We start from the raw sequence: 23,393 nt of genomic DNA, 5'->3' as shown, positions 1-23,393 counted from the left end.
GTTTTTCTTTACTCGTATGTTTTATGTAGTTTACTTAATTTTGCGTTCTTGTTGGTTTAGACTATAAGATAAGTTTTCTATTTCTTATGTATTTTCTTAATTTTGAGGTCTAAATTTGTTCTTGGGGATAAATTTGTTTTTGAAATGAGTCATGTTTGTAATAGGTACCTTTATGAGTTTTAGTATGTTCTTAGATCTAATACGAATCTTTAACCTAGAGCTTAATCTCTCGTCTATTTTAAAGTTTTCGGATATGTACTGTTCGAGCAGAAAACTATGTGTTTGTTGAATATTTCTAGTTGAAGTTTTATCCTATTCTAAAACCTCTTTTAAAGCTTCCACCAATGTGCTTACTTGCTTCCTTTCTGCTTTTGGAAAGCCTACTCAAATCTGGTATGTACTTATCTTCATAAATTGAATGCTTTAATTAACTAAGACAACAGAGTGTTGTGCTCTTGTAGTATTTCACATAGAGAGATATGAAATTAGACTAAACACCAAATTTTGTGTTGCTCCTAGTTAAAAGAACATGCCATCATTTTTAGGCTTGGTTTCCATTTTCAATATGTTTATAGGCTTCTCTCCTTGACCCCTGTGTGCACCTGTACAACCCTCTGCAACCCCGTGTAAACCTCCGTAAATCCATGCAAACCCGTGTACCATATGTGCAAATTGTGCAAACCTTACAGTTGGGACCGACTTTTCCATAAAAGTTTAGTACTGTTAGAATTAGAAGAGTTTTGAGATGGTTTCTTGGGGACTTTTTAGTTCATCAGTTCACATTTACAATTATAAAACTAAAAGCACATAACTTATCCTTGGGAACTACTATTGGCGTCAAACTTTATGTTCAAAGACTCCTCCATTTGAGTAAATTGCATTAGTCTTGATAGGGTTGTGGAAGAATCAGAGAATATAAATAGTTTACTTCCAGGTACCATATTCCAAGAGCATGGTTGAACTCTGAAAAAATCTTCTAGTGATGTTTGAGGAAATAGGAGGAAATCCATTTGAGATTACAATCGAGGTGAAATATACAAAAACTCTTTGTGGTCAAGTGTCCCAATCTCATCTTCCGCCTCTCCACGTCTGGTCTCATACACAAGGGAAAATCTCAAACGATCAGAAGACACCAGAAATGCACTTGCAGTGGATAATGATGATATCATCTCTGAAGTAGCATTCGCCAGCTATGGGACGCCTCATGCAGAGGCGACTGTCATGCGCATACTTCGTTTTCTGTTGTGTCCGAGTATGTGTATCTTTTGCACGATATTTAGTTGTTCATGGATGGTGTTCACAAATTTCTTTTTTTCTTTCAGGCGTGCATCGGGAAGAACAATTGTGCCATTAATTTTTCAGCCGAAACCTTTGGAGGTCCATGCAGGGGCACCATTAAGACTTTGGCTTTCGAAGCAAGATGCATTTCATCTTCAACCTCAAATGCTAATGGTATAGCTCAGTTCTGATGTTGTGACAGAACAACGAGATGAAAAGGGTGCCCGTATGCTTGCATTCTACTGCTTTGAAATCTGTTTAATCAGGGGGCATCATTTTCTGTAAGAGCTTGTAGTTTCTCTGACAGTGTTGTGGTTCACAAAACATCCATGTAAAAAGAAGAACTGTGTGTTAAATAAATATGTAAAGTGATAACTGCATTCTTGTGGAGAGTATGTCTCTGAGCAGTTGATACGGCTGACTAACTCTCTTGATTATCGAGAGAGGATAAATATTATTCAAAATAAGTGAAAAAAAATGGGATTCAAAACGGAGTGAACCTAAAAAAAAAATTGGGAACCGTTTAAAATGTCTCATTTGCCATTAAACCAAAAATCCACTTTCTTAAATACAAGATTACATAAGTTCCAGAGACAATCAAACATCACACTTTTATGGGCTTGAATAAAGATGGAATATGATTACAATAATCATGAAACATCACAATAATCATGACTAATCTACTACTATTTATTGTTTAACAGGGCTTGAGCTATAAATCCATCCCATACTCTAGAAATAGTTGCGAGATCTTGCCTCGAAAAATGTTTGACCTGAAATCCAATAGGTAAGACGGACAATTTTGTTTCTTCCTCTATTCTAGACGACGCATGGAAGAAATGACGTGTTGGGAATAACAATACTATGAACAATTACATTGTGGTGTACTTGTTCATAACGTATTTTTCTATTTATAATGCATTATGACGAGAACCAGAAAATTTGTTTAGGACGTAAAACCATTTTGTATCACGAATTCGTCATAATCCATTACGACCGTTAATAATTATGAAAATCATGAGAATTTATTGGAATTCACATGATCATACACCAAAGAGCTATTTTTGTCAGAAAAAGTTGATTTTGGCCAGTCCGTTAAGATTTGTTTTCCAATAATTTAACTAATGCTAAACATTTGTCTGTCTATTTTTTATCGAATCAAGACTTATCTATTTCGTGACACAAAATAAATTGTATGATTATTTTTTCATTATTTATTCAGCTAGTAACATGAGTCAAGAAATAAGAGATTTATGTCCACCAATGTTTAGTATTATAGTTGTACAACTAATCCGCGTACAGGAGTGCCAACAACCATTGATTGGAGTGGTAAGAGGTATAAACTTCCACCTCAGAGGTCAAAGATTCGAGGCACACGCTGAACCACTCAAAAAAAAAAGATCTGCGTACACGAGGTCAAATTTAATTTTTGAGGGTTAATAATAGGAGTACCAATAGGCTTTCATGTCCCAAATAATGGCCTTAAGGGTCCCAAAATCCACTAACTCAAAAAAGCAAAAAATGGAATTGAGGAAATAGCTTTTGTCTTTTTTAAGTCAAAAGAGTCAAAATAAAACCCCAAAAGGCCAAAACCCTAGCCGTCTCTCCTCTTCTCGTTTATTCGGTTCTCTTCACTATTCCTGAATACAACAAGTAGAAGAAGAACAGGTAAAAACACCAACACTGATTCTAACTTTTTCATTTTCCTGGGTACTTCAAAGCAGTTCTCATTTTAATGCCTAGGGTTTCTATTGATTATCTGATTGTAGACGATTTCTGTTAACTTATGAACTTCAATTTCACTCTTTTTATGCGTACCCAAAGAAAAAGTTTCGTCCTTTATCATTAAAGATTGGTGTTCTTATTTGGCACAGTTGTTAATGGCTTCTACTACATCTGCTGCTACTGTTGGGGAATTTACCCAGGTATGATCATGATTCATATTCTTCCGATTGTTTTCAATTTATTTTTTTTTTTGATTAATTTGTAGGTTTTTGAGTCATTTCTGTTCTTTTCATTCATAGGGTTTGCGGAGAAAAAATCTGTTTTTGCAAAGGAATTTTTATAAACAGAGATGCCCTTTACTTTGGGGTTCCCTACAAAGTCAGAGACATTCAAAAGTGATTAGTTATAAAGGGATTTCATCAAAGAGAACCCTTTTTCCTGTGAAGTCCAAAGCTTTAATTTCAGAAGGAAATATTGGTGTTTCTTTGGGTGAAGATGCTAATTCCACATTGGATCGGAATGACGAAGTTAAACATTATTATAGGATCCCATTGATTCAGGAAAGCGCGAACGAAGAGCTTCTAAAGTTGGTACAGACAAAGATTTCACGCTCGATTGTTGGTTTGAAGACTGAACAGTGTTTTAATATTGGAATTACTTCGGCGTTGTCGAATGAGAAGCTTGAAGTTCTTCAATGGCTTCTAGGAGAGACATATGAGCCTGAAAATTTGGGAACAGAGAGTTTCCTTGATAAGGAAAAGAATCAGAAAGATGGGTTTTCTTCTGTGGTAGTCGAGGTTGGTCCTCGTTTATCGTTTACAACAGCATGGTCTTCTAATGCTGTATCTATTTGTAATGCGTGTGGATTAACGGAAGTTACGCGTTTAGAGAGATCAAGAAGGTACATTTTAATTAGTTCAGGAGAAAAGATAGATGAACAACAAATTAATGAGTTCGCTGCATTAATTCATGACCGGATGACGGAATGTGTCTATCCTGAAAAGCTAACATCATTCAAAACGAGTGTCGTTCCTGAAGAGGTTCAGTACATACCCGTAATGGAAAAGGGACGGAAAGCATTGGAGGAGATCAATGAGAAAATGGGTTTAGCATTTGATGAACAAGATCTACAGTATTATACGAGGCTTTTTAAGGAAGACATCAAGAGGAACCCAACAACCGTGGAACTCTTTGATATTGCACAATCTAATAGTGAGCACAGTAGACATTGGTTCTTTAATGGAAAAATTATTATTGATGGGAAGCCCATGGATAGGACATTGTTTCAGATTGTAAAGAACACATTGAAGGCCAACCCTAACAACTCTGTAATTGGATTCAAAGACAACTCAAGTGCAATTAAGGGTTTCACAGTGAACCAGTTGCGCCCGTCCCAGCCTGGTGTGACATCTCCTATGAGCCCAAGTACGCGTGATCTGGATATCTTATTTACTGCCGAGACCCACAACTTTCCATGTGCTGTCGCACCTTATCCTGGTGCTGAGACAGGGGCTGGTGGTCGTATTAGAGATACCCATGCAACAGGAAGAGGTTCTTTAATTGTGGCTTCAACAGCTGGTTATTGTGTAGGAAACCTTAACATTGAAGGTTCATATGCTCCATGGGAGAATCAGGGATTCAATTACCCTTCAAACTTGGCTTCCCCTTTGCAAATTCTCATTGAAGCAAGTAATGGTGCTTCAGATTACGGGAACAAGTTTGGGGAACCCTTGATTCAGGGGTATACTAGAACTTTTGGAATGAGACTTCCAAATGGTGAGAGACGGGAATGGTTAAAGCCAATAATGTTTAGTGCAGGAATTGGGCAAATCGACCATACCCACATAACTAAAGGGGAACCTGACATTGGAATGCTTGTTGTGAAAATTGGAGGTCCAGCTTATCGGATTGGAATGGGAGGTGGTGCTGCATCTAGCATGGTTAGTGGGCAGAATGATGCTGATCTGGATTTTAATGCAGTACAAAGAGGAGACGCTGAGATGGCACAAAAGTTGTATCGTGTAGTTCGTGCATGTGTGGAAATGGGGGAGAATAACCCAATTATCAGTATACATGATCAGGGTGCTGGAGGAAATTGTAACGTGGTTAAGGAAATTATCTATCCAAAGGGTGCTGAGATCGATATTCGTGCAATTGTGGTTGGTGACCATACTATGTCAGTTTTAGAGATATGGGGTGCCGAATATCAAGAACAAGATGCAATATTGGTTAAGCCTGAAAGCCGTGACTTGTTACAATCAATATGCGAAAGAGAAAGGGTGTCTATGGCTGTTCTTGGATCCATCAGTGGTGAAGGAAAAGTGGTACTAGTTGATAGCTTTGCTTCGGAACGTTGCCTTGCAAGTGGCCTTCCTCCACCTCCCCCTGCAGTTGATCTGGAACTCGAGAAGGTTCTTGGTGACATGCCCCAAAAATTCTTTGAATTCACTCGGGTCTCTCAAGCGGGTGAGCCGCTTGATATTGCTCCAGGGACTACACTAATGGATTCTCTGAAGAGGGTTTTGCGGCTTCCTTCAGTATGCTCTAAACGGTTCTTGACAACAAAAGTTGACAGGTGTGTAACAGGTCTTGTAGCACAACAGCAAACTGTGGGGCCCTTGCAACTTACTCTGTCTGATGTCGCAGTCATTGCCCAGACATATAGTGAGTTCACTGGTGGTGCATGTGCTATAGGGGAGCAGCCTATCAAAGGGTTGCTAGATCCAACTGCAATGGCTAGACTAGCTGTCGGAGAAGCACTAACCAATCTTGTTTGGGCTAAAATCACTTCACTTTCTGATGTTAAGGCTAGTGGAAATTGGATGTATGCTGCTAAACTTGATGGGGAAGGTGCAGCTATGTATGATGCTGCTACTGCTTTAGAGGACGCAATGATCAAACTGGGTATTGCCATAGATGGCGGAAAGGACAGTCTATCCATGGCTGCCCATGCATCTGGTGAGGTAGTAAAGGCTCCTGGAAATCTTGTGATTAGTGTATATGCTACTTGCCCGGATATAACATTGACAGTGACCCCAGATTTGAAGCTTGGTGATGATGGTGTCCTTTTGCACATTGATTTAGCAAAAGGAAAACGAAGGTTAGGTGGGTCGGCTCTTGGGCAGGCTTTTGATCAAATTGGAGATGAATGCCCTGATCTTGATGATGTTTCTTACCTCAAAACAGTTTTCGAGGCTGTACAAGCTCTGCTTACGGATGAGTTGGTCTCTGCTGGTCATGACATTAGTGATGGTGGTTTGATTGTTTCCGTACTTGAGATGGCGTTTGCTGGGAATTGTGGATTGAGCTTGAACTTGACTTCACATGGTAAAAGTCTCTATCAAACCTTATTTGCAGAAGAGCTCGGTCTTCTCCTTGAGGTTAGTAAGAAGAACATGACTAAGGTCAGCGAAAGGCTTCAAGAAGCCGGTGTTTCTGCTGAAGTAATCGGGCAAGTGACTTCTTCACCCATGATTAAGTTATCCGTCGACGGGGTAACTCAGTTGGAGGAGGAGACATCCTATCTTAGAGACATGTGGGAGGAAACCAGTTTTCAGCTTGAGGGGTTCCAAAGGCTAGCTTCTTGTGTGGAATTAGAGAAAACGGGATTGAAAAGCAGACATGAACCTTCTTGGGCTCTATCCTTCACTCCCACTTCCACAGAAGAGAAATGGTTGGCAATACCTTCGAAGCCGAAAGTAGCAGTGATCAGAGAGGAAGGTAGCAACGGAGACAGGGAAATGTCTGCTGCATTTTATGCTTCTGGTTTTGAACCTTGGGATGTTACAATGTCAGATCTATTAAAGGGTATCATCTCTCTCGACGATTTCCGTGGGATTGTGTTCGTAGGTGGTTTCAGTTATGCCGATGTGTTAGACTCTGCGAAAGGTTGGTCAGCTTCTATACGTTTCAATCAGCCTCTCCTAGCTCAATTCCAAAAGTTCTATAATAGGCCCGATACATTCAGCCTTGGTGTTTGCAATGGATGCCAACTCATGGCTCTATTGGGTTGGATCCCAGGAGGCCAAGTCGGTGGAGTCCATGGCGAGGGTGGGGATCCATCACAACCAAGGTTTGTTCATAATGAATCTGGTCGATTTGAATGCCGATTCACAAATGTAGCAATAGGAAATTCACCTGCAATAATGTTCAAAGGAATGGAAGGTAGCATCTTGGGTGTATGGGCCGCTCATGGGGAGGGGAAGGCATATTTTCCCGATAACGGCATTTTAGATCGGGTTCTAAACTCGAACTTGGCACCAGTTAGATACTGTGATGATAGTGGAAGGACGACAGAAGTATACCCTTTCAATCCGAATGGGTCTCCGTTAGGAGTGGCAGCAATATGTTCCCCGGATGGACGACACTTGGCCATGATGCCTCATCCGGAACGTTGCTTCTTAATGTGGCAGTTCCCATGGTACCCAAAGAACTGGAATGTAGAAAAGAAAGGCCCTAGCCCATGGCTGCGAATGTTTCAAAATGCAAGAGAGTGGTGTTCTTGAAACAGGTTAGTTCGTCCTTCATTCCATGTCCATTATCCTTCTCTTTAAATATAACTTCAGTTCAAATTATTTATAAATGTTAAGTTTTTTGTTGTATTTGCTTTGCAGATATGTATTACTAGTACTGAGTGGAATCTCTAAGTTAAATTTTAAAGGTATGCCGCATTCTTACATTTTAACATGTGTCGACCAAAATACCGTACTAAGTGTTGATATGTTTTCTGTTATCCAGTTTTATATTAACAAAGGTGGAAATGTCGAATGAAGGACTCAAGACTGGGATATTCGGTATTTTCTATTTTTAACTTATCAATTTTATCCATACAAGTTATTTCTTGGTCTTTGTTAACTTCGATGTTTAAGCACAAGAACTGCGAGATTTTCAATATTTCAAGTCCAACCCTTTGCCATTCCATATCGATTGAGTTTATTCTTCTTATTTTGCCGCTCAATATCGTAACTCGCTTGAACATAGTGAGCTCTCTACTGTAAATTCTTCTGCTGTGAAGTAGTCCTTAGAGTGCACATTTGCTATCTTACAATCGGTGTAGTTTGTCTGTCTAAGAATCGAAATTAATATACATGTCATCCTGTGAATGACGCTTGCTATGTTCCAGAAGTTGTTGGTGATATTTAAATATCCGTTAAATCTATCTTCCAATTTCCGTTGATAAGCTTGACAAGCTCTGACCTAACTGATTATTTTTTGTAGATATAACATCATAATGTTTGGGTGGAGAGAAGTGGGGGATTAATCAAGCTCAAGAAGACTTCTTATTGTTGATGACTGAATTGGTTTTTCTGCGCGTTTTTTTATCGTCTTTGAAACTTGGATTGAGCAAGAATGTATTATTTATGTTATTTCAGAACAGAAGTTCTGGTGGGTAAACATGTCTCATTTTCATAAATGAGTCGTTCCTTTTTTTTTTGTTGAATCATAATGGTTTCTTCCTTCTTCCCATACTTGCAGAAATAAAAGACAGATAATGGCTATTGTTTCGCTGTTTTAATACTGTTTGCGAGAGAAGTGAAATTTCCAAAGGTGCTCGAGGCTAATTTCATATTACTCCGTATTTGTTTTTGTCTGACATATTTGACTTGTCTAAAGAGAACTAATTTCGGGTGTAGTTAATTCAGACAAAATAAATCCGAATGAAGAGCATATTGTCTAAAAGTAACCGAAAATTACTACCCGTTCCCTAACGAAGAACATTTTAGATTGAAATGAGTTAAACTAGTAACTTCTGAGGAAGAACAGTAAAAGCATAAAACAATTGAAATAAGCAATCATACAAGAACACGAAAGATGTACGTGGTTGGCTTGTAAAACCTACTCCACGAAGAACAATGATGCTATAATTTTACCATGTGTATGAAGAACAAGATTACTGAGATTTTTCAGGACTATCTAAATGTATATAACCCACGAACTCTATCAAATGGTTTCTTGGGATCGCACTTAAGGTTTGATTACAACCCATACTCGAGGCGCTTTTCAACATTGAGATCTTCATACTTGATGCGGTTTAGCAGCCTCTACATTACATCTATGTCACCCGTCTAGGAGCTACTAAATGGAAATAACATCACATGTAGAACAAGCACTCAATCGGACTTGCTAAATATGTCGCCAATTTCTATAATTTGTATTGAAAATCTTACAGATTTCGATAATCTCAATCCTTTTCATTTTCTCTAAATTAAAGAGATTTTGTTTAGTCTTTCCGTGGTCTCACAAAACAAACAAAACTAACAACCTAAGATCTAAACTTGAAAAGAGATTCTCCTAAAGATGATATGAGTAGTGAAATGAGTGTTGATTCTAGTAGACAGAGGGAGTTTTTAGAAATTTTTGAATTCTATGAAGCTAATGTTTTTATAAGGGTGCGGCCTACGGCATTCCCTTTTTATAAGTACTGAAAGGGTAACTTGGGAATAGAAATTCTGACTTTACACTTTTTGGTCTTTTTATGTTAGGGGACGTGGGATGATTTCTACCCCCTCGGACCCGGTCAAAGGGGCAGCCTCCCCTTGGTTCATACTCAACTCTTCCAAATGAGCCTACATATTCCTCCTTCTCTCCTCAGTCCGTTTGAGCAACAAATGCATAGTTTTTGAACTATTGCCGTTTTTAGGGAGGTGTGTATGCACCTGTTTCCACTTTTCAACGTCCTTAGTTTTCTTCAAGGAAATGACCTCTTGAAATTTGAGAGGTTTGGCTGCAAAAATTGCATGTTTTCCAATTTTCATGTCTAGTTGTTTCTCTACTTTGAGGTATGCAATTTCAGCAGCTAAATCTTCTAGTGCCTATCTGATGATGTCTAACTTGGCTTTAGGTTATCATTTAGGATAAGAGACTGCTTCGTTGGATCTTGAACTGCTCCATACAAACTGGGGGCGCAACCTGCATAAAACTCGGAACCTCTTCAAAGCTCAAGTCAATACAGGCATTCTTGTAGTTAATATAATGAATATTGAGTGTTCCGAGTTTAGGAATAGGACCTTCAATTGATCGTTAAGCTTGAGACTCAGCTTGTGATTGCATTTGTAGTCGTGGTTTGCTCAAGACGAGATTGTTACCTTTTATAGGCTTGTTTCGCCGAGTGTTGATAGGCGACATTGATGAGGCGAATTAGGTCCACCGTCTTGAGATGAAACTGCTATTTCGCAGTCGTGAGATATCGAGATTCCTCTACGGGATTATCACGTATATTTGATAGTGTAAGTTCCCTTATTTAAGGATATTCATTAACTTGGATAGATCGAGTTTCCGATCGTATTTATCTCGTGGGGTAAGTTTCCTCCCTGCGGGACTCTTGTATGCCAAGTCGGTAAAACATTAGACACGCCCAAATAATTCGAGATTGAGGTATTGACCCCACTTACAAGGACCCCCTTTTCTTTTTCGAAATCCCAGTGTATATGTGGTTGTATTTGAGCCAAAACAGGGCCTAGGACACTCATACCGACCCCCAGTTAGTTCTTTTCGAACGAAATCATGGGCTTGACGAGTTGGTATTAATTAAATATTTTAAGGTGAAAATAGACAATTACTCATTTTGTATGACTTAGAATTAATATAACAACAAAAATCATGCACTTGCCGACCATTCCACGTATCCAAATCTTCATCTGGAAAATTTGTAACAAAGCTCTCCCGGTTAGAGAGAGAATTGGAAAATACATTGATAACAACACTAAATGCCCAAATTGCATAGACATTGAATCTATTGAGCATGCTCTATTACACTGTGCTATAGCGAAAAATATATGGTTTAAATTCAATATCATCTCAGAGAATATCACGTCCATTGAGGAGTGGATCTTCTCGTGGGAAGAAAACCCTGACCTTTGTTATACCAAAAAGAATATTCACTTTACTACTATCTTATGGATCTTATGGAAAATACGATGTGACCACTGTTTTCAACATGAAATCAATGATCTCCATAAAATTATCAAAATGATAGAAAACTTTCCGAAATATAACAAAAAACCTAAGAAAACAACCAAAAAACCAAAGAAAAATGGCAGCCTCCGACCAATGACTTTATTAAGATTAATGTAGATGCATCGTTCTTAAATGTAACATCCAATACGGGAATCAGTTTTATTGCTCATGATGTAGAATCAAAATTTATAGCAGCGCAAGCCAAATCAGCGAGAGTGAGAAACAGTGAAGAATGTGAAGCCATGACAATCTTATTCGGTTTAGAATGGGCGAAAGTAAAGAATCATAAATCAATAATCATTGAAAGTGACAACATCAATCTCATCAAACACCTTCACAACAAACATCATACAATTAGCTGGCAATCTCATATCCACATCAGAAGAATTCGAGAAAGTAAAAAAGAATTCGATGCGGTCCAATTCAAATACACAAGGAGAGAACTCAACTCGAATGCAGACAAATTAGCGAAATGGGCAAGGAAAAAAAACAAAAGCAAGACGTGGAAGAATGTTCCTTGTATTTTAGTTGATAAATATTGTAATAACGTTTTTATAAATTAATGCAAAGCTAGTCCAACAAAAAGAAAACAAGAAAACAAAAATCATGCACTTAAAAGTGATGTAAAACAAATGAAATAGCACTTACAATTGAGATTAGTTACTAAGAGACTATTACTTAGTAAAGGCTAAAAAATCAAGGGTTATTCCCAAATGGCCCCTAACTTTATGACCAGCTTCCTGCCTGGCCCCCTACTTTAGCAAAAATATCCATATGGTCCCATTTTTCAGTTACCGTTAACTTTCCGTTAACCAGTCATCATTTCTCTCTCTTCCATCTCATTACCTCTCTCTTCCACCTCACGTTATCGCCAACTCATCATCTTCTCCGGCGAAGGTCGCCGGCCGGCAACCTTCAAACATTAAAAAAAAAATTTCTTTTTAATTTTCTCTCCCCTCTCTCTCTAAATTTTTTTTCTTACCTCTCTCTCTAGAACAGATCTAGAGAGAGGCCTGTTCGTGTTCCATCACGAACAGACCTCTCTCTCTCTCTAGATCTGTTCTAGAGAGAGAGAGGTAAGAAAAAAAAACAAAAAAAATTGAGAGAGAGAGAGAGAGAGCGAAGAGAGAGAAAAGGGAAGAAGTAAAAAAAAGAAGATTGAGTTAAGATTGCTAGCCGGAGGTTGTCGACCATAGATTTTTTGCCTAAAACGAATGATAAGGTGGCGAGAGGGTGGGATAAACACCCTAAAAAATGAGGATAAGGAAACTACGTCTACCCATACTTGGTCTAACTTAGGTGAAAATCACATTCCCTCTCACGTCATCGCCTATAAAACTTCCCAAATGATAAGTCAAACTAGAAAACAAACATTCTTTAAAGAAAAAAAAGTTTAGATAATTCAGATTCAGCCAGTTCAATTCATTAAATTCAGTTAAGCCAATTAAGATTGAGACACAAAAAAAAAAAGAGAATACACAACTGAAGCCAAAGAGATCTGGGATAAACCAAGTCTTTCTTCTTAATACATTTCATTTATTCCCAGTGGAAAGAAAACAAATACTTATACCCAGTACTACTTACACCTTTCCACTTGAACCAGTTCTTCTATCATTGATCCACATCTCTAAAGGACTATAATCAGAAAGCATGAACTTCTCCAGAGCTATTTTTTCCGCCACAATTGAAACCAACGGCGCTTTTTTGGAATGTTGCCCTGTTGCTCTGGGCTTCGAGGGTCAGATTGATCTTCAGAACTGTCTGGACTGTTTTTGAAATTATTTGGGTTAATTATATTGCCACTGGTGAACACATCAGAGGGGTTTCCCTTGTCCTGTCCGCCATTAAAATCTCGATTCTTCATTTCTTCTGTACTTTCCTCCCGTCTAATTCTTCTGCGATTGCTGGGCCTATTAGCATTCTGACATGTCTGCAATCAAATCAACATAACCTTCCTTGTATTCTCATGATATCTTTACAATATTCAAATTCTTTCCAATTTCTTTACAAAAATTATTATCATCTAATCACTAAATCTGCAGATACAACTTGAGCAAGTCATTGATTTGTGCTAGTCAATAAGTTTATAAAGAACATCCGAACACAGTTACACAGACTTCACACGGTGACATTGACACTAAATTTTTTTTCTTCTCGTGTTTGACACTCGCAACTGCTTACTTCGTTGGGTATCATGTGAAAAGTGTATATGTACATCTTGTGTCACTATTATAAATCATAACTTAATATCAGTCCTACACAATCAGACTACCATTAGACTTTTGTATAATCACATCAAATATACCTAGTCAAAGGGATTTTTTGAAATATTTACATTTAGTTTTCAAAACAACAATACTAATATACTATACCAATTTTTTTGAGAATACCAAGATTTCCCTTACTATAAACAAATTGTGGACTACCCTAGATGAATTTGAGATTGATCCAGACAAATTGCAGCTAGAGAATTGGTTAGAACTACCTACAGTCAAATTTCCTTTTGTCAAAAAGTATCATACAATTCTATTTGCAAGGTAGTCCAAACCTACAAAAGATTAGCTTGTATTTGACAATATGAAATTTGTTCCTTTTCAAAAGGAAATAGCCCTTTGGCTAAGTATATTTGCAAGTTACCCTACACTTATACATACTCATAACTCAGGTCTAGCCAACTATAGACACAAACCTTTTATATATTGTAACATTCACTTTACTCAATGTGCTGAGGAAGAAAATGAATCCTGTCTTTTAATTTTTGAAATCTGGGTTTTGGTGACAATGTTGGCAACTCGCAATTAAGTTGGAATATGTTGCTATTCTTTCCACCAACATAGAAAGCAACTACGCTTCTCCTAAAAGTTGACAGAAGAATCAAGTAGATAAAAGATATGCTGAAACTCGAAAACTGATATATAAATGAAGTAATGAAAATATGTAAGCAACATAGAAAGAATGACTAAATGATCTTTATGCATTTAATAATATTTTTCTTGTGGATTGCTGAATTCAGATCGTTTATTACACCATTTGCCCAAGAGGTGCGGGTGCAAGGAATAATATAAAGCGAATGAAAAGTTGGTTACTACTACCTCAGTGTAAATGATTCCCTGTTGGTCTGGGGTTCGAGGATCAGACTGATCTTCAGAACTATCTGAACAACGAGAATGTGTAGCGCGAAATCGGGATGTTCTACCCATTTTAATAGATTTTCTTCCATGCTTTCTGCCACGAATGGATAGGCAAATTAGATCTGGCGAATGCATTACAATTTCTTCACTAAAAACATATATATAACATTCAGTCACTAGAAATATTAGGTAAAACTTTGAGCAAATCATTGATTTCTATTAGCTATAAGCGTATCAACAACCCAAACAGTTACTTCTGTAAAAGACTCTGCTATTTAACATGGATACCCCGTTCTTTTTTTTCAATGTCTAACACTCTAACCACTTCAATGGGCATCAATGTTTGAAAAAAACAGTTGAGCCGTATGCCTCGAGGCGTACGTATTTTAGACCCAGAAAGAAATGTATGCAGCTTTTGTGTAACGCGTATGCCGATGGAAGTAGTGATGACGTAGATGATGACCACATCCTTGGTTGATGATCTCATGAGGCATTGAAAATTGAAGAATAACTCTTTGGAATTTTTGGTTTTGCTTTTCACTATTATTTTTGAGTTGTTTGGCAACACTTAAGACTTTATACCATGGTAGTGAATTAGAAAAACTTGTTATGCTATGTTTTTACATAATTGATTTCATTTTCTTGACCAATTTTTTTCTTCGTATTTGACGCCACAAGCCACCGCCTCGCCTTGTGAGAGCAAACCGCCTTGAGGCGTAAAATCGTATTTATAAACCTTGACTTGATGGGCATAAATATAATTTTGTAAGTGCATTTTGTGCTTACTTGTACATCATCGTATTATGGTAAAAAAGATCACTCTGGGTTAGTGTTAGTTGGTACAATAATAATTTAATCATAGTTGAACCGAAATAAAGCAATAGCATTTCTCTACTTTATTCAACACCTCGCAATGGTGGCAGTGAAAGGAAAGAATTGCGTAACAATCAGGGAAAATAAGTCGTCAACGAACATCAAGGTGGATGCAGCTCAAACAATCTTATGTGGATCATGGATATTGATCGGGTTAAACAAAAGACTTTTGTATATTCTACTTTTTGGGAGGCAATGGCAATTTCTTTATGTTAAATTTGTGGTCATTCAACTCAAAACCTGTGACATTCCCACATCGCTCGCAAGAGTGTTCGGAGACTAGGGTATAGGTGTACCCTCAAGCTTAGGAAGTACCGAGGCCTTTTGGGTGGGCTCGTGGTGCCTTCACCAAGAACAAGACTTTGTACCGGTGGGCATGGCCTGGGTGGTCAAAGCGGGGACAATATCGATAAGTGCTAAGGCTTGGGGCGTTACAAAGTGGTATCAGAGCCGAGGACGGCTCTTCGCTGAGGGTGGGGGATTGTGATAGTCCCACATCGCTCGCAAGAGTGTCCGGAGACTGGGCTACAGGTGTACGCTCAAGCTTAGTAAGTACCGAGGCCTTTTGGGTGGGCTCTTGGTGCCTTCGCCAAGATCAAAATTCCGTACCTGTTGGCACGGGTCTGGGTGGTCAAAGCGGGGACAATATCGATAAAGTGCTAAGGCTTGGGGTGTTACAAAACCAATTGGCAATGACCGGAGAAGACGTAGATATTATATTATTGCTTACTCGATTAACCTTTTCCGATGTAGGAGTATTCTCACACTTCGTAATAACACACTACTATTATATGATACACACATTATAGATCATTTTCTGCCCGTGAGAAAAGGCAAGCTGTGTGAAAGTTAACAAGAAAACTGTAACAGGGAATGAGATAGATATCATAACAAGATACGGTTCACATAACAAAAAGAACCTACAGATTATTAAATACGAGTGTAGGACAGTGGTACCTCAGGCTCAGAATTGTCATACACCGATCTTGACGTGTGCCCACTCTACTTTTCCTCCCGTAATTTATTAAAGATGTTAGTATATCCATCAGCATTAGTTGGATAGTTCGCATCCCAACCACCAAATTTGAGTGATGAAATGTCTTTCTTAGGCTGCCAACTCCAGAAACTACATCATCCTTCCCACTCTGAACCAGTATTTCACATGTCGGTAAGCACTTCTAAATTATATATTGTGTGATATTGTAAACTAAATGATCAAGATCGAATGAGTCTGAGATATCCAAGATTCTAATACATCGAACTCAGAATTAGTAGAGTACTTAGAGTTATATCTGACGTTTAGGTGTCTTGTATAAGTTAGCTACCAAGTATTTGAGTTAAACTATAAACCTATTTTCGTAAATCATAGACAAGACAGAAGTCTTGGGAAACTAATCACCTAACCCACTATAAATATGAGTGAGTTATATGTTGTTTAGCATGAGAGGGACATATGTAGTAATCAAATGATTGTAATCAATGATCCCAATATTATGGTGAATAGTAGATACATTTCTCAGGGCTAGACGCCTAGACCCGCCTATTCATCAAAAGAAATGTGGAAGATGACTAAATCTTTCTTTTATTTATGCAGACATTCAGCTTTTATGATTTCATCAGAAATAACAGTCCGGACACACCAGCAACTATTATATGCTCAAACTATCTGCAAAAATGTTAAACAAGTTTATGATCATAACTAGTGAAATATCGTATCTAGGTATATATGCAGCCTTGCAGGAGCCAGGAGGCATGCTTTCTTAGGTTTACCTCTGGTTCCAAAGTAGAAGCTCTCATTGTGGGTGGGGGAATGATGTCAAGGTTCTGCTGCTCATTCGGGTTGTTCATCTTCTCCCTAAGTGGATTCCTTACATTATCGATATATGTTATATTAAAGGCTGCATCTTCACTCTCCTTGTCTCCAAAAGGAGGTACATTCCCACCTTGCTGCAACAAAATGAATATCAGCTTTAGTAGATGATAAATTTCTAAAAAATGAATTGAAAGACATTCAATTTCTACAGCGAGAGATTAACGTCATATTCATTTATAAGTTAGATGCTAGAAATGTATTGGTAATATGTTGTATTTATCACCGAACAAAAGAAATGGAAAATAAGTATCTAAAAAGAAATTTGAAACCTCCATGGAACCATTATCGTACGTAACTACATAGACAGACTGGCCAGCCTTCAATAGGGTCTGGTTTGTGGTACTAAGGAATGCATTCTTAATCAATTCTCAGGTTTAATTGATCAGAGAATAAGGCACGAAACCAACATGTAGTATATAATCTTCTGTGCAAATGTAATACAAACCAACGAATGAAATTTCGGTTTTGGCGGAAATTTCGGTAGACATGGAAGTGGAAATATTTCGGTCGAATTTATTTCCTTGACAAGGCATTGTTAAGAGAAACTTGGTTAAATTTCTGTAGGAATGGAACTGGATATATTTCGGTCATTTCGAACAAAATATTATTCAATTCTTTGATGCACATAACGCTCAAAAGAACAAAATCTAACAGGTGAAAAAGTAGAACTATTTTTCTGAGGAACAAATAATCTATTATATAAAACAGAATGAAGAGTGCTTACTGGAACAAACATATTTTTTTAATAAAGGATATTGTCTGGAAGCCCTTCCCAAAATTTAAAGTATAGTCTTTCTTAGAAATAAAATAACTTATTTAAAAAAAATAACCGAGTCCTTCTTAGAAATAAAATTTTAAGAAAAAAGAAAAGAAAAGAAATTACAATGGTTTAAAAAAGAAATTGGAATCTCTCTCTCAATAAAATAACTAATTTAAGAAAAAAGGAAACAATAAGTAGAATACCAAAAAGTTAGGATATCCAGAATATAGCAATAATAAATATGAGAAGTCAGGAGGAATGTTTGGGGAGAGCGGCTATAGCAATACTATTGGGCACCTATAGAAGCACTGGGTTAAAATTTCGTCAAATTTGATACAACTGTTCGTTCCCTAGCGCACGGGATATAACCTAGGATATTATTAGATGAGGTCCAAATGATCAAAACAATGTTCGTCGACACTATTTGATAACTCGATCGTTATATTTACAATATGAAGTCTAATGTTTTCTCAAATTTAGTTGGGACTGATTCTCTTGCAAAAAAATGGGTGGAAACAAAAGGAGAATCCCTTGGTTTATTTGTTTGTCACTTTAGCGTTGACTTTGCGGGTTTTAGCATCACCACCATTGAGAGAGTTGTTTCAGTTATGAATCTCATCAAGACGCTTTTGAAAAATAAGATGGGTTATGGAAGACTTGAGTGGTAATTTAGTTGTCTTTATTGAAAAAGAATTTTTAGCAAAATTGACAACGAGTTTGTTATGACTACATTTCAGAACAAGAAAACTCGTAGAGGTCAATGGAGTTTGTAATGCTTAACACATTAGTATTATGCAAGAATATTAGTATGTTATTATGTATAAATTCTATTAGTTATCTTGATATATAACCCCGCCCGCCCATAAAGAAATCTTGGATTCATCCCTGGTTTAAAGTGCAACTACCAGGGCGGACGAGGAGAGTTCAGCATCAAGAAAACAAAGATCCAGAATGAGCCAGCCAGCAGAGATCGCATCCCCTCGCGGGTTTCTTATCAAGAAAAGAGGTGGACTGCATTTCGCAGACTGTTGAGCTGAAACGTTTGGCAAAAGGACAGAGGAGATCGAATACTAAGGTAGTGTTTGTCGTTTTTTCTAAGTCAGATCTGGAGTTTTAGTCGAGGTCTGAATGGACTTGAGTTAGATCTCAAAGTGTTTATTTTTGTCCTTCCACTTTCTTTTTAAGAGCTTCTTCTCTCATTTGCATCTCTCCAATCTAATCTTATGTTCTTCTAATCTTTCTTCCCTCCTTTTTCCTCCCATCTTCTCGTCTTTTCTTCTCTCCCTGTTTTCTTTCTCACCATGGCAGGGCGTTCCCTTTTGTTGATTGTAGACAGAAAGCTTTTTTGGTTTGAAAAAATGAACGCCAAATTCGTAAGAATTAGGGAGGTCTATAACTCTCTGGAACGGAGCTGCAACTTACCCATTTAAGGAGTTTCAAAAGCTGGCATGTTTTGTGCGCTCTCTCGCTGATCACTACTTCTTAACTCTTGCCCTTCAACCTTGGGGAGATTTAGAGATGGCAGCTGTGTCTGGTTCTGGGAGATTAGAGAGAATAACTTCGGTCCTTTCATCCGAGTCTTTCGTACCGGAGCTCAAGATAACTCCAGGAGTTCTTTATGTTTCCCAGCAGGTATCGATGGTAGTCATTGGGTCAAGGTTGCCGAAAAACTAGATGAAATTCTTCCCAGCAGGTATGTGGACTAAGCTTTCTGAGGTCTACAAGGGAATACTGGGTAAGAGCCCATTGCCTCCTCCTACGGCTCAAAAGGGGAGAGGGATCTGAAGGATGAAGGGGCCAAGTGTTTCAAAACCTAACAATACTTTAACAACAAGAAAAGAAGATACAGTTGATCAGTCGGTCATTTTAGTTAATGAGACGATGAATCGACGTTTCAATGAGTTCATCTCCACAGGGTTAGATTTGGGCTTCGAAGTTATCGGCAGGGAAGGAAGAATGAAGGACTTACTAAAGGTGATAGGCAGTGATTTGGAAGGGGTTTCTAAATCTAGTTCGGATACCTCAGCAGAATTGTTACCCCTATCAATGTTATTTTCCCTGAGGCAGAGGAAGATGGAAGTAGAAGAGGCAGATGTAGTGTGTCTTTGCTTGGATAACAAAACTTTCAATGAGGGCGAGAAAGATGGGGTGGACAAGGTTGGCATTCAGACTCCAGTGACCAAAGCAGCAGAGACTGTGAGAGGTAGGAACAAAGGCTCTGGATCTAGTTCAAAATCCAAAAGATCTGGATCTCTCTTAAGGCTGATAGGGAGGCCCGTCGATTACAGTGATACTCTTAGGGATCCAAGTGTGGAAGGGGAGAAAAGGGCAAGATCCTGTTCTAGTTTGGGTAGTTCACTTTCATCAATTATGTCAATTAACATCATTAGCTGGAATATAAGGGGTTTAGGGGCTGCAAGGAAGAAAGCATCTATTAGGAAAATTCGTCAGGAGAACAAAGCTAATATTGTCTTTTTGCAGGAAACCAAGATCGATGAAATTAATAACTTTTGGGTGTATTGGTTATGGGGTAACTGTAATGTTGATTGGGTTTGTCTCCCTGCCTCTTGTTCAGCAGGAGGGATTCTATGTATGTCGGATCGTAGTCTCTTTTTGTGTTTAGACAAGTCGATTGGCAATTTATCAAACTATGTAATGTGACTGATGGTTTTGAATGGATTACTACTTCAGTTTACGGGCCTTGCGTTCCTAATCTTAGGGAAGAGTTCTGGGATGAACTCCGCCTCATTCACTCTCGTTGAAATTTGCCCTTGTGTTTAGGGGGGGATTTCAACATGACTCGTTCTGTCCATGAGAAGAGAAACTCTTCTTCAATCAGCAACAAAATGAGAAGGATTGATTCTTGGGTCCAGCATAATTTTCTCATCGATCTGCCAAGTAATGGCATGTCGTTCTCCTGGACTAATAATCAGGAATCCCCCACTATGTGTCTCCTCGGCAGATTTCTTGTGAACAAAAAGTGGGAGGATAAATATCGCTTAATTTATCAAGTTATTTTACCTAAACCTATCTCGGATCATGCTCCGGTGGTGCTAAAATCAGAATCTAATATCAAGAGTAACCCCCCTTTTAGGTTGGAGGAAATTTGGTTGTGAGATGAGGAATTCACTCCCAAAGTGAAGGATTGGTGGGACGAGATGGATCAGTCTATTCCCCTACGGAGTAAGCTAAACTTCTGAAAGATAAATTGAAGCCGTGGTCGAGGGAGAAACACAATCGTCAGAAGGAAACTATGGATGGTTTGCAAGTCCAAATTCATAAATTGGATAAGATTGAAGAAGGCCGTGATTTAGATCAATCAGAGAGAGAATACAGAGCTACTTTAAGAGCTGAATTGGTGAAACTTCTCAACTTGGAAGAAATTAGTCTTCGTCACAAATCTCGACTCTCGAGTCCTATGGTTGGAGGTTGGGGATAAAAACTCTAAGTATTTCCATCGTGTCATCAACTGTAGAAAAATATCTAATAGAATTGCTGCTTTAAGAGTCAACAACCTGGTCATCTCAGACTTAGAAGACATCAAAGGTCAGATTACTTCTCATGTTGCTTCTGTTTGAAGAACCTGGGCTTTGGAACTTGGAAGCCAGGGGTCGAAGGAGTTGTTCTCTCCAGGCTAGAGGACTCCGTGGCAGATGAGCTGGAATGTGAATTCAAGGAGGAAGAAGTTCTAGTCTTCTAGAAGCTATAAAAGACTTAGCCAAAGGCAAGGCTCCAGGCCCGGATGGATTCCCAATCAATTTTTATGTGAAATGCTGGAGTATTATGGGGAAGGATGTCAGAAGTTCTCAGGGAGTTATGATTGGCACCTAAATCAAACTTCTATGGTCTTAATTCCCAAGAAAAGTGCCACTGAGACTCTTAATGACTTTCGTCCTATTAGTTTGGTAAGTGGTCCTTATAAAATTCTTTCAAAGTGTTTGGCCAACAGACTCAAGCCATACCTTGAGCCTTTAATTTCTTCTAATCAGGGAGCTTTTATTGAGGGTAGACAGATTCTCGATGGGGTGCTTATAGAAAATGAGCTTCTGGACTCGAGATTAAAATTTGGGTTGAAGGGAATTATGATTAAGGTGGAGTTAGAGAAAGCTTATGATAAGATAAGTTGGGATTTTCTTCATTCGGTTATGCTTAAGATGGGTTTCAAAAGAAAACGGTTATGCTGGATTCACAATTGTATCTCTACAACTTCTTTTTCAGTTTTGGTTAATGGGTCAACAACGTATATTTTCCAGAACTCTAGGGGCATTCGTCAAGGGATCCTATTTCGCCTCTCTTGTTCTTATTGGTCCCTCAAGTGTTGAGCTCTCTAATTTCTAAAAGGGAGGAAAGAGGCTGGTTCGAAGGATTTAAAGTGACAGACTCGGGCATTATGAATTTATGGTTTCCCACCTTCAGTTTGCAGACGAGACGCTGTTTTTCTTGAAAGATGATCCACGGCAGGTGTTAAAGCTCCAAGACACCTTAATCTGGGATGAAGCAGCTTCGGTTTAAAGATTAATTTTTCGATAAGTCAGGTTATCGAAGTCGGGAAAGTCGAGATGTTAGATTCTCTAGCTGATATCTTTGGCTACAGTAAAGGCTCCCTTCCTATATCTTATCTGGGACTGTCTCTCGGGCAGGGATATAGATTGAAAAGGCTTTGGGATCCTCAACTAAAACCCTACATAGCTAATACACTTAACCAACTAAGCAACCACACAAAAACCAGATTGCCAAGTAATTCAGAAGCTCAAAGACAGACCAAAACAACCATTTTAGGCAAGAATTAAAGAAACTAAAAAGTAGCAGTATATGATCTAACAAACCCAAAACCAACTCAATATAAGAAACTGAAGCAAAGATTTCACAATTTCATAGAAACCAATATCAAAAATCATAACTTGTTCCTCCTACAAATGATTAAGAGAGATAGAGAGAGAATTACTCACAGACATATTGGATTATAGAAAAACGATTCAACTGTCTATGCTTTCCTCGTCGTCTCCGACACTTGAAAAATCAAGCTGACTGGTATATGAAATATTCACAAATGTGGGAAAGTAAGGAAGAGTCAAAGAAGCCATCGCCTTGTCCCGCGTCAACAAATCTGACTTTCATTTTTGGGTTTTTAAAATGATGCTCTCCACGGTGCGTTTCCCCGCCCAATCTCGGCGCGTTGACGTGGTCCGTCACAGGCGGTGAGCATCTCACATGGATTTAAGTTTGTGATGGATTTGTAAGCATCTCACATGGATTTAAGTTAGTTTGTGATGGATTTCTAATTTTCAGAAATGATCCCTTGAAAATATTTTAATTACAAACAGGGGCTTCCCATCAAAAAGAGGGTAAGTAAATCCCTTCCTTTTTTTTCCAAAAACCTTTCATTACTGACATTGGGTTACACAATAATTCGTATATGTCCACCACCCTTTGGTGCAGCAGTTGAACACCCCCTCTTAAGCTCATGATGTCGTGAGAGCGAATCTCGGTCGACGCAGTCTGACATCAAGATTTATCTCATTTAATTTAGACAATATATAAAGTAAATAATATAATAAATTTGTCGGCTTTAGGCCTCTTTCATGTTGTCGGACTTTAGGTCTCTTTCATTATAGTTTAAACTTTAAATTAGGCGGTTATCGTGCTCATCACATCTTCATGATGTATCAATGTCTTGCAACGACTAACGTAGATCGCGTGTAGTCGATTTCTCAAAAGAAAAATAAAAGTCCATACACGTAGGGACTAAATAGTAAAAGTTTAACAGAGAAAGGGGATGATCAACAATTTTGCCGAC

The 23,393-nt window shown here is 38.3% G+C and overlaps 2 protein-coding genes and 1 long non-coding RNA gene across 4 annotated transcripts; 2 read left to right on the top strand and 1 right to left on the bottom strand.

Annotated features, from left to right (window-relative positions):
- Positions 1-273: 273 nt before the first annotated feature.
- Positions 274-1,658, top strand: LOC147539396 (uncharacterized). Its single transcript, XR_015225557.1, has 2 exons — positions 274-393; positions 1,323-1,658. It is a non-coding gene; the product is annotated as an uncharacterized LOC147539396 (long non-coding RNA).
- Positions 1,659-2,742: 1,084 nt separating this feature from the next.
- Positions 2,743-8,518, top strand: PUR4 (purine biosynthesis 4). Its single transcript, XM_086641579.1, has 6 exons — positions 2,743-2,946; positions 3,153-3,203; positions 3,303-7,513; positions 7,617-7,663; positions 7,741-7,796; positions 8,221-8,518. The coding sequence occupies exons 2-3, from the start codon at positions 3,159-3,161 to the stop codon at positions 7,506-7,508; spliced, it is 4,251 nt and encodes a 1,416-aa protein (XP_086497705.1). The 5' UTR covers positions 2,743-2,946; positions 3,153-3,158; the 3' UTR covers positions 7,509-7,513; positions 7,617-7,663; positions 7,741-7,796; positions 8,221-8,518.
- Positions 8,519-12,335: 3,817 nt separating this feature from the next.
- Positions 12,336-22,789, bottom strand: LOC147539394 (uncharacterized). 2 transcript variants are annotated; one of them, XM_086641576.1, is made up of 5 exons: positions 22,546-22,789; positions 16,734-16,910; positions 15,921-16,108; positions 14,049-14,184; positions 12,336-12,889 (listed from the first exon to the last, which is right to left on the bottom strand). In XM_086641576.1, the coding sequence occupies exons 1-5, from the start codon at positions 22,549-22,551 to the stop codon at positions 12,626-12,628; spliced, it is 771 nt and encodes a 256-aa protein (XP_086497702.1). In that variant the 5' UTR covers positions 22,552-22,789; the 3' UTR covers positions 12,336-12,625. The 2 variants fall into 2 exon arrangements, with proteins under 2 accessions (XP_086497702.1, XP_086497703.1); XM_086641577.1 differs by having other exon boundaries at positions 14,052-14,184.
- Between the last annotated feature and the right edge of the window lie 604 nt (positions 22,790-23,393).

Source organism: Eschscholzia californica, unplaced genomic scaffold (genome assembly GCF_041429995.1).
Source record: "Eschscholzia californica isolate CP2 unplaced genomic scaffold, dmEscCali1.0.p SCAF_5, whole genome shotgun sequence".
In the NCBI taxonomy this organism is placed as follows: domain Eukaryota; kingdom Viridiplantae; phylum Streptophyta; class Magnoliopsida; order Ranunculales; family Papaveraceae; genus Eschscholzia; species Eschscholzia californica.
The sequence above is the reverse complement of the archived record's forward strand: the minus strand, read 5'-3'. Positions and strand labels throughout refer to the sequence as shown.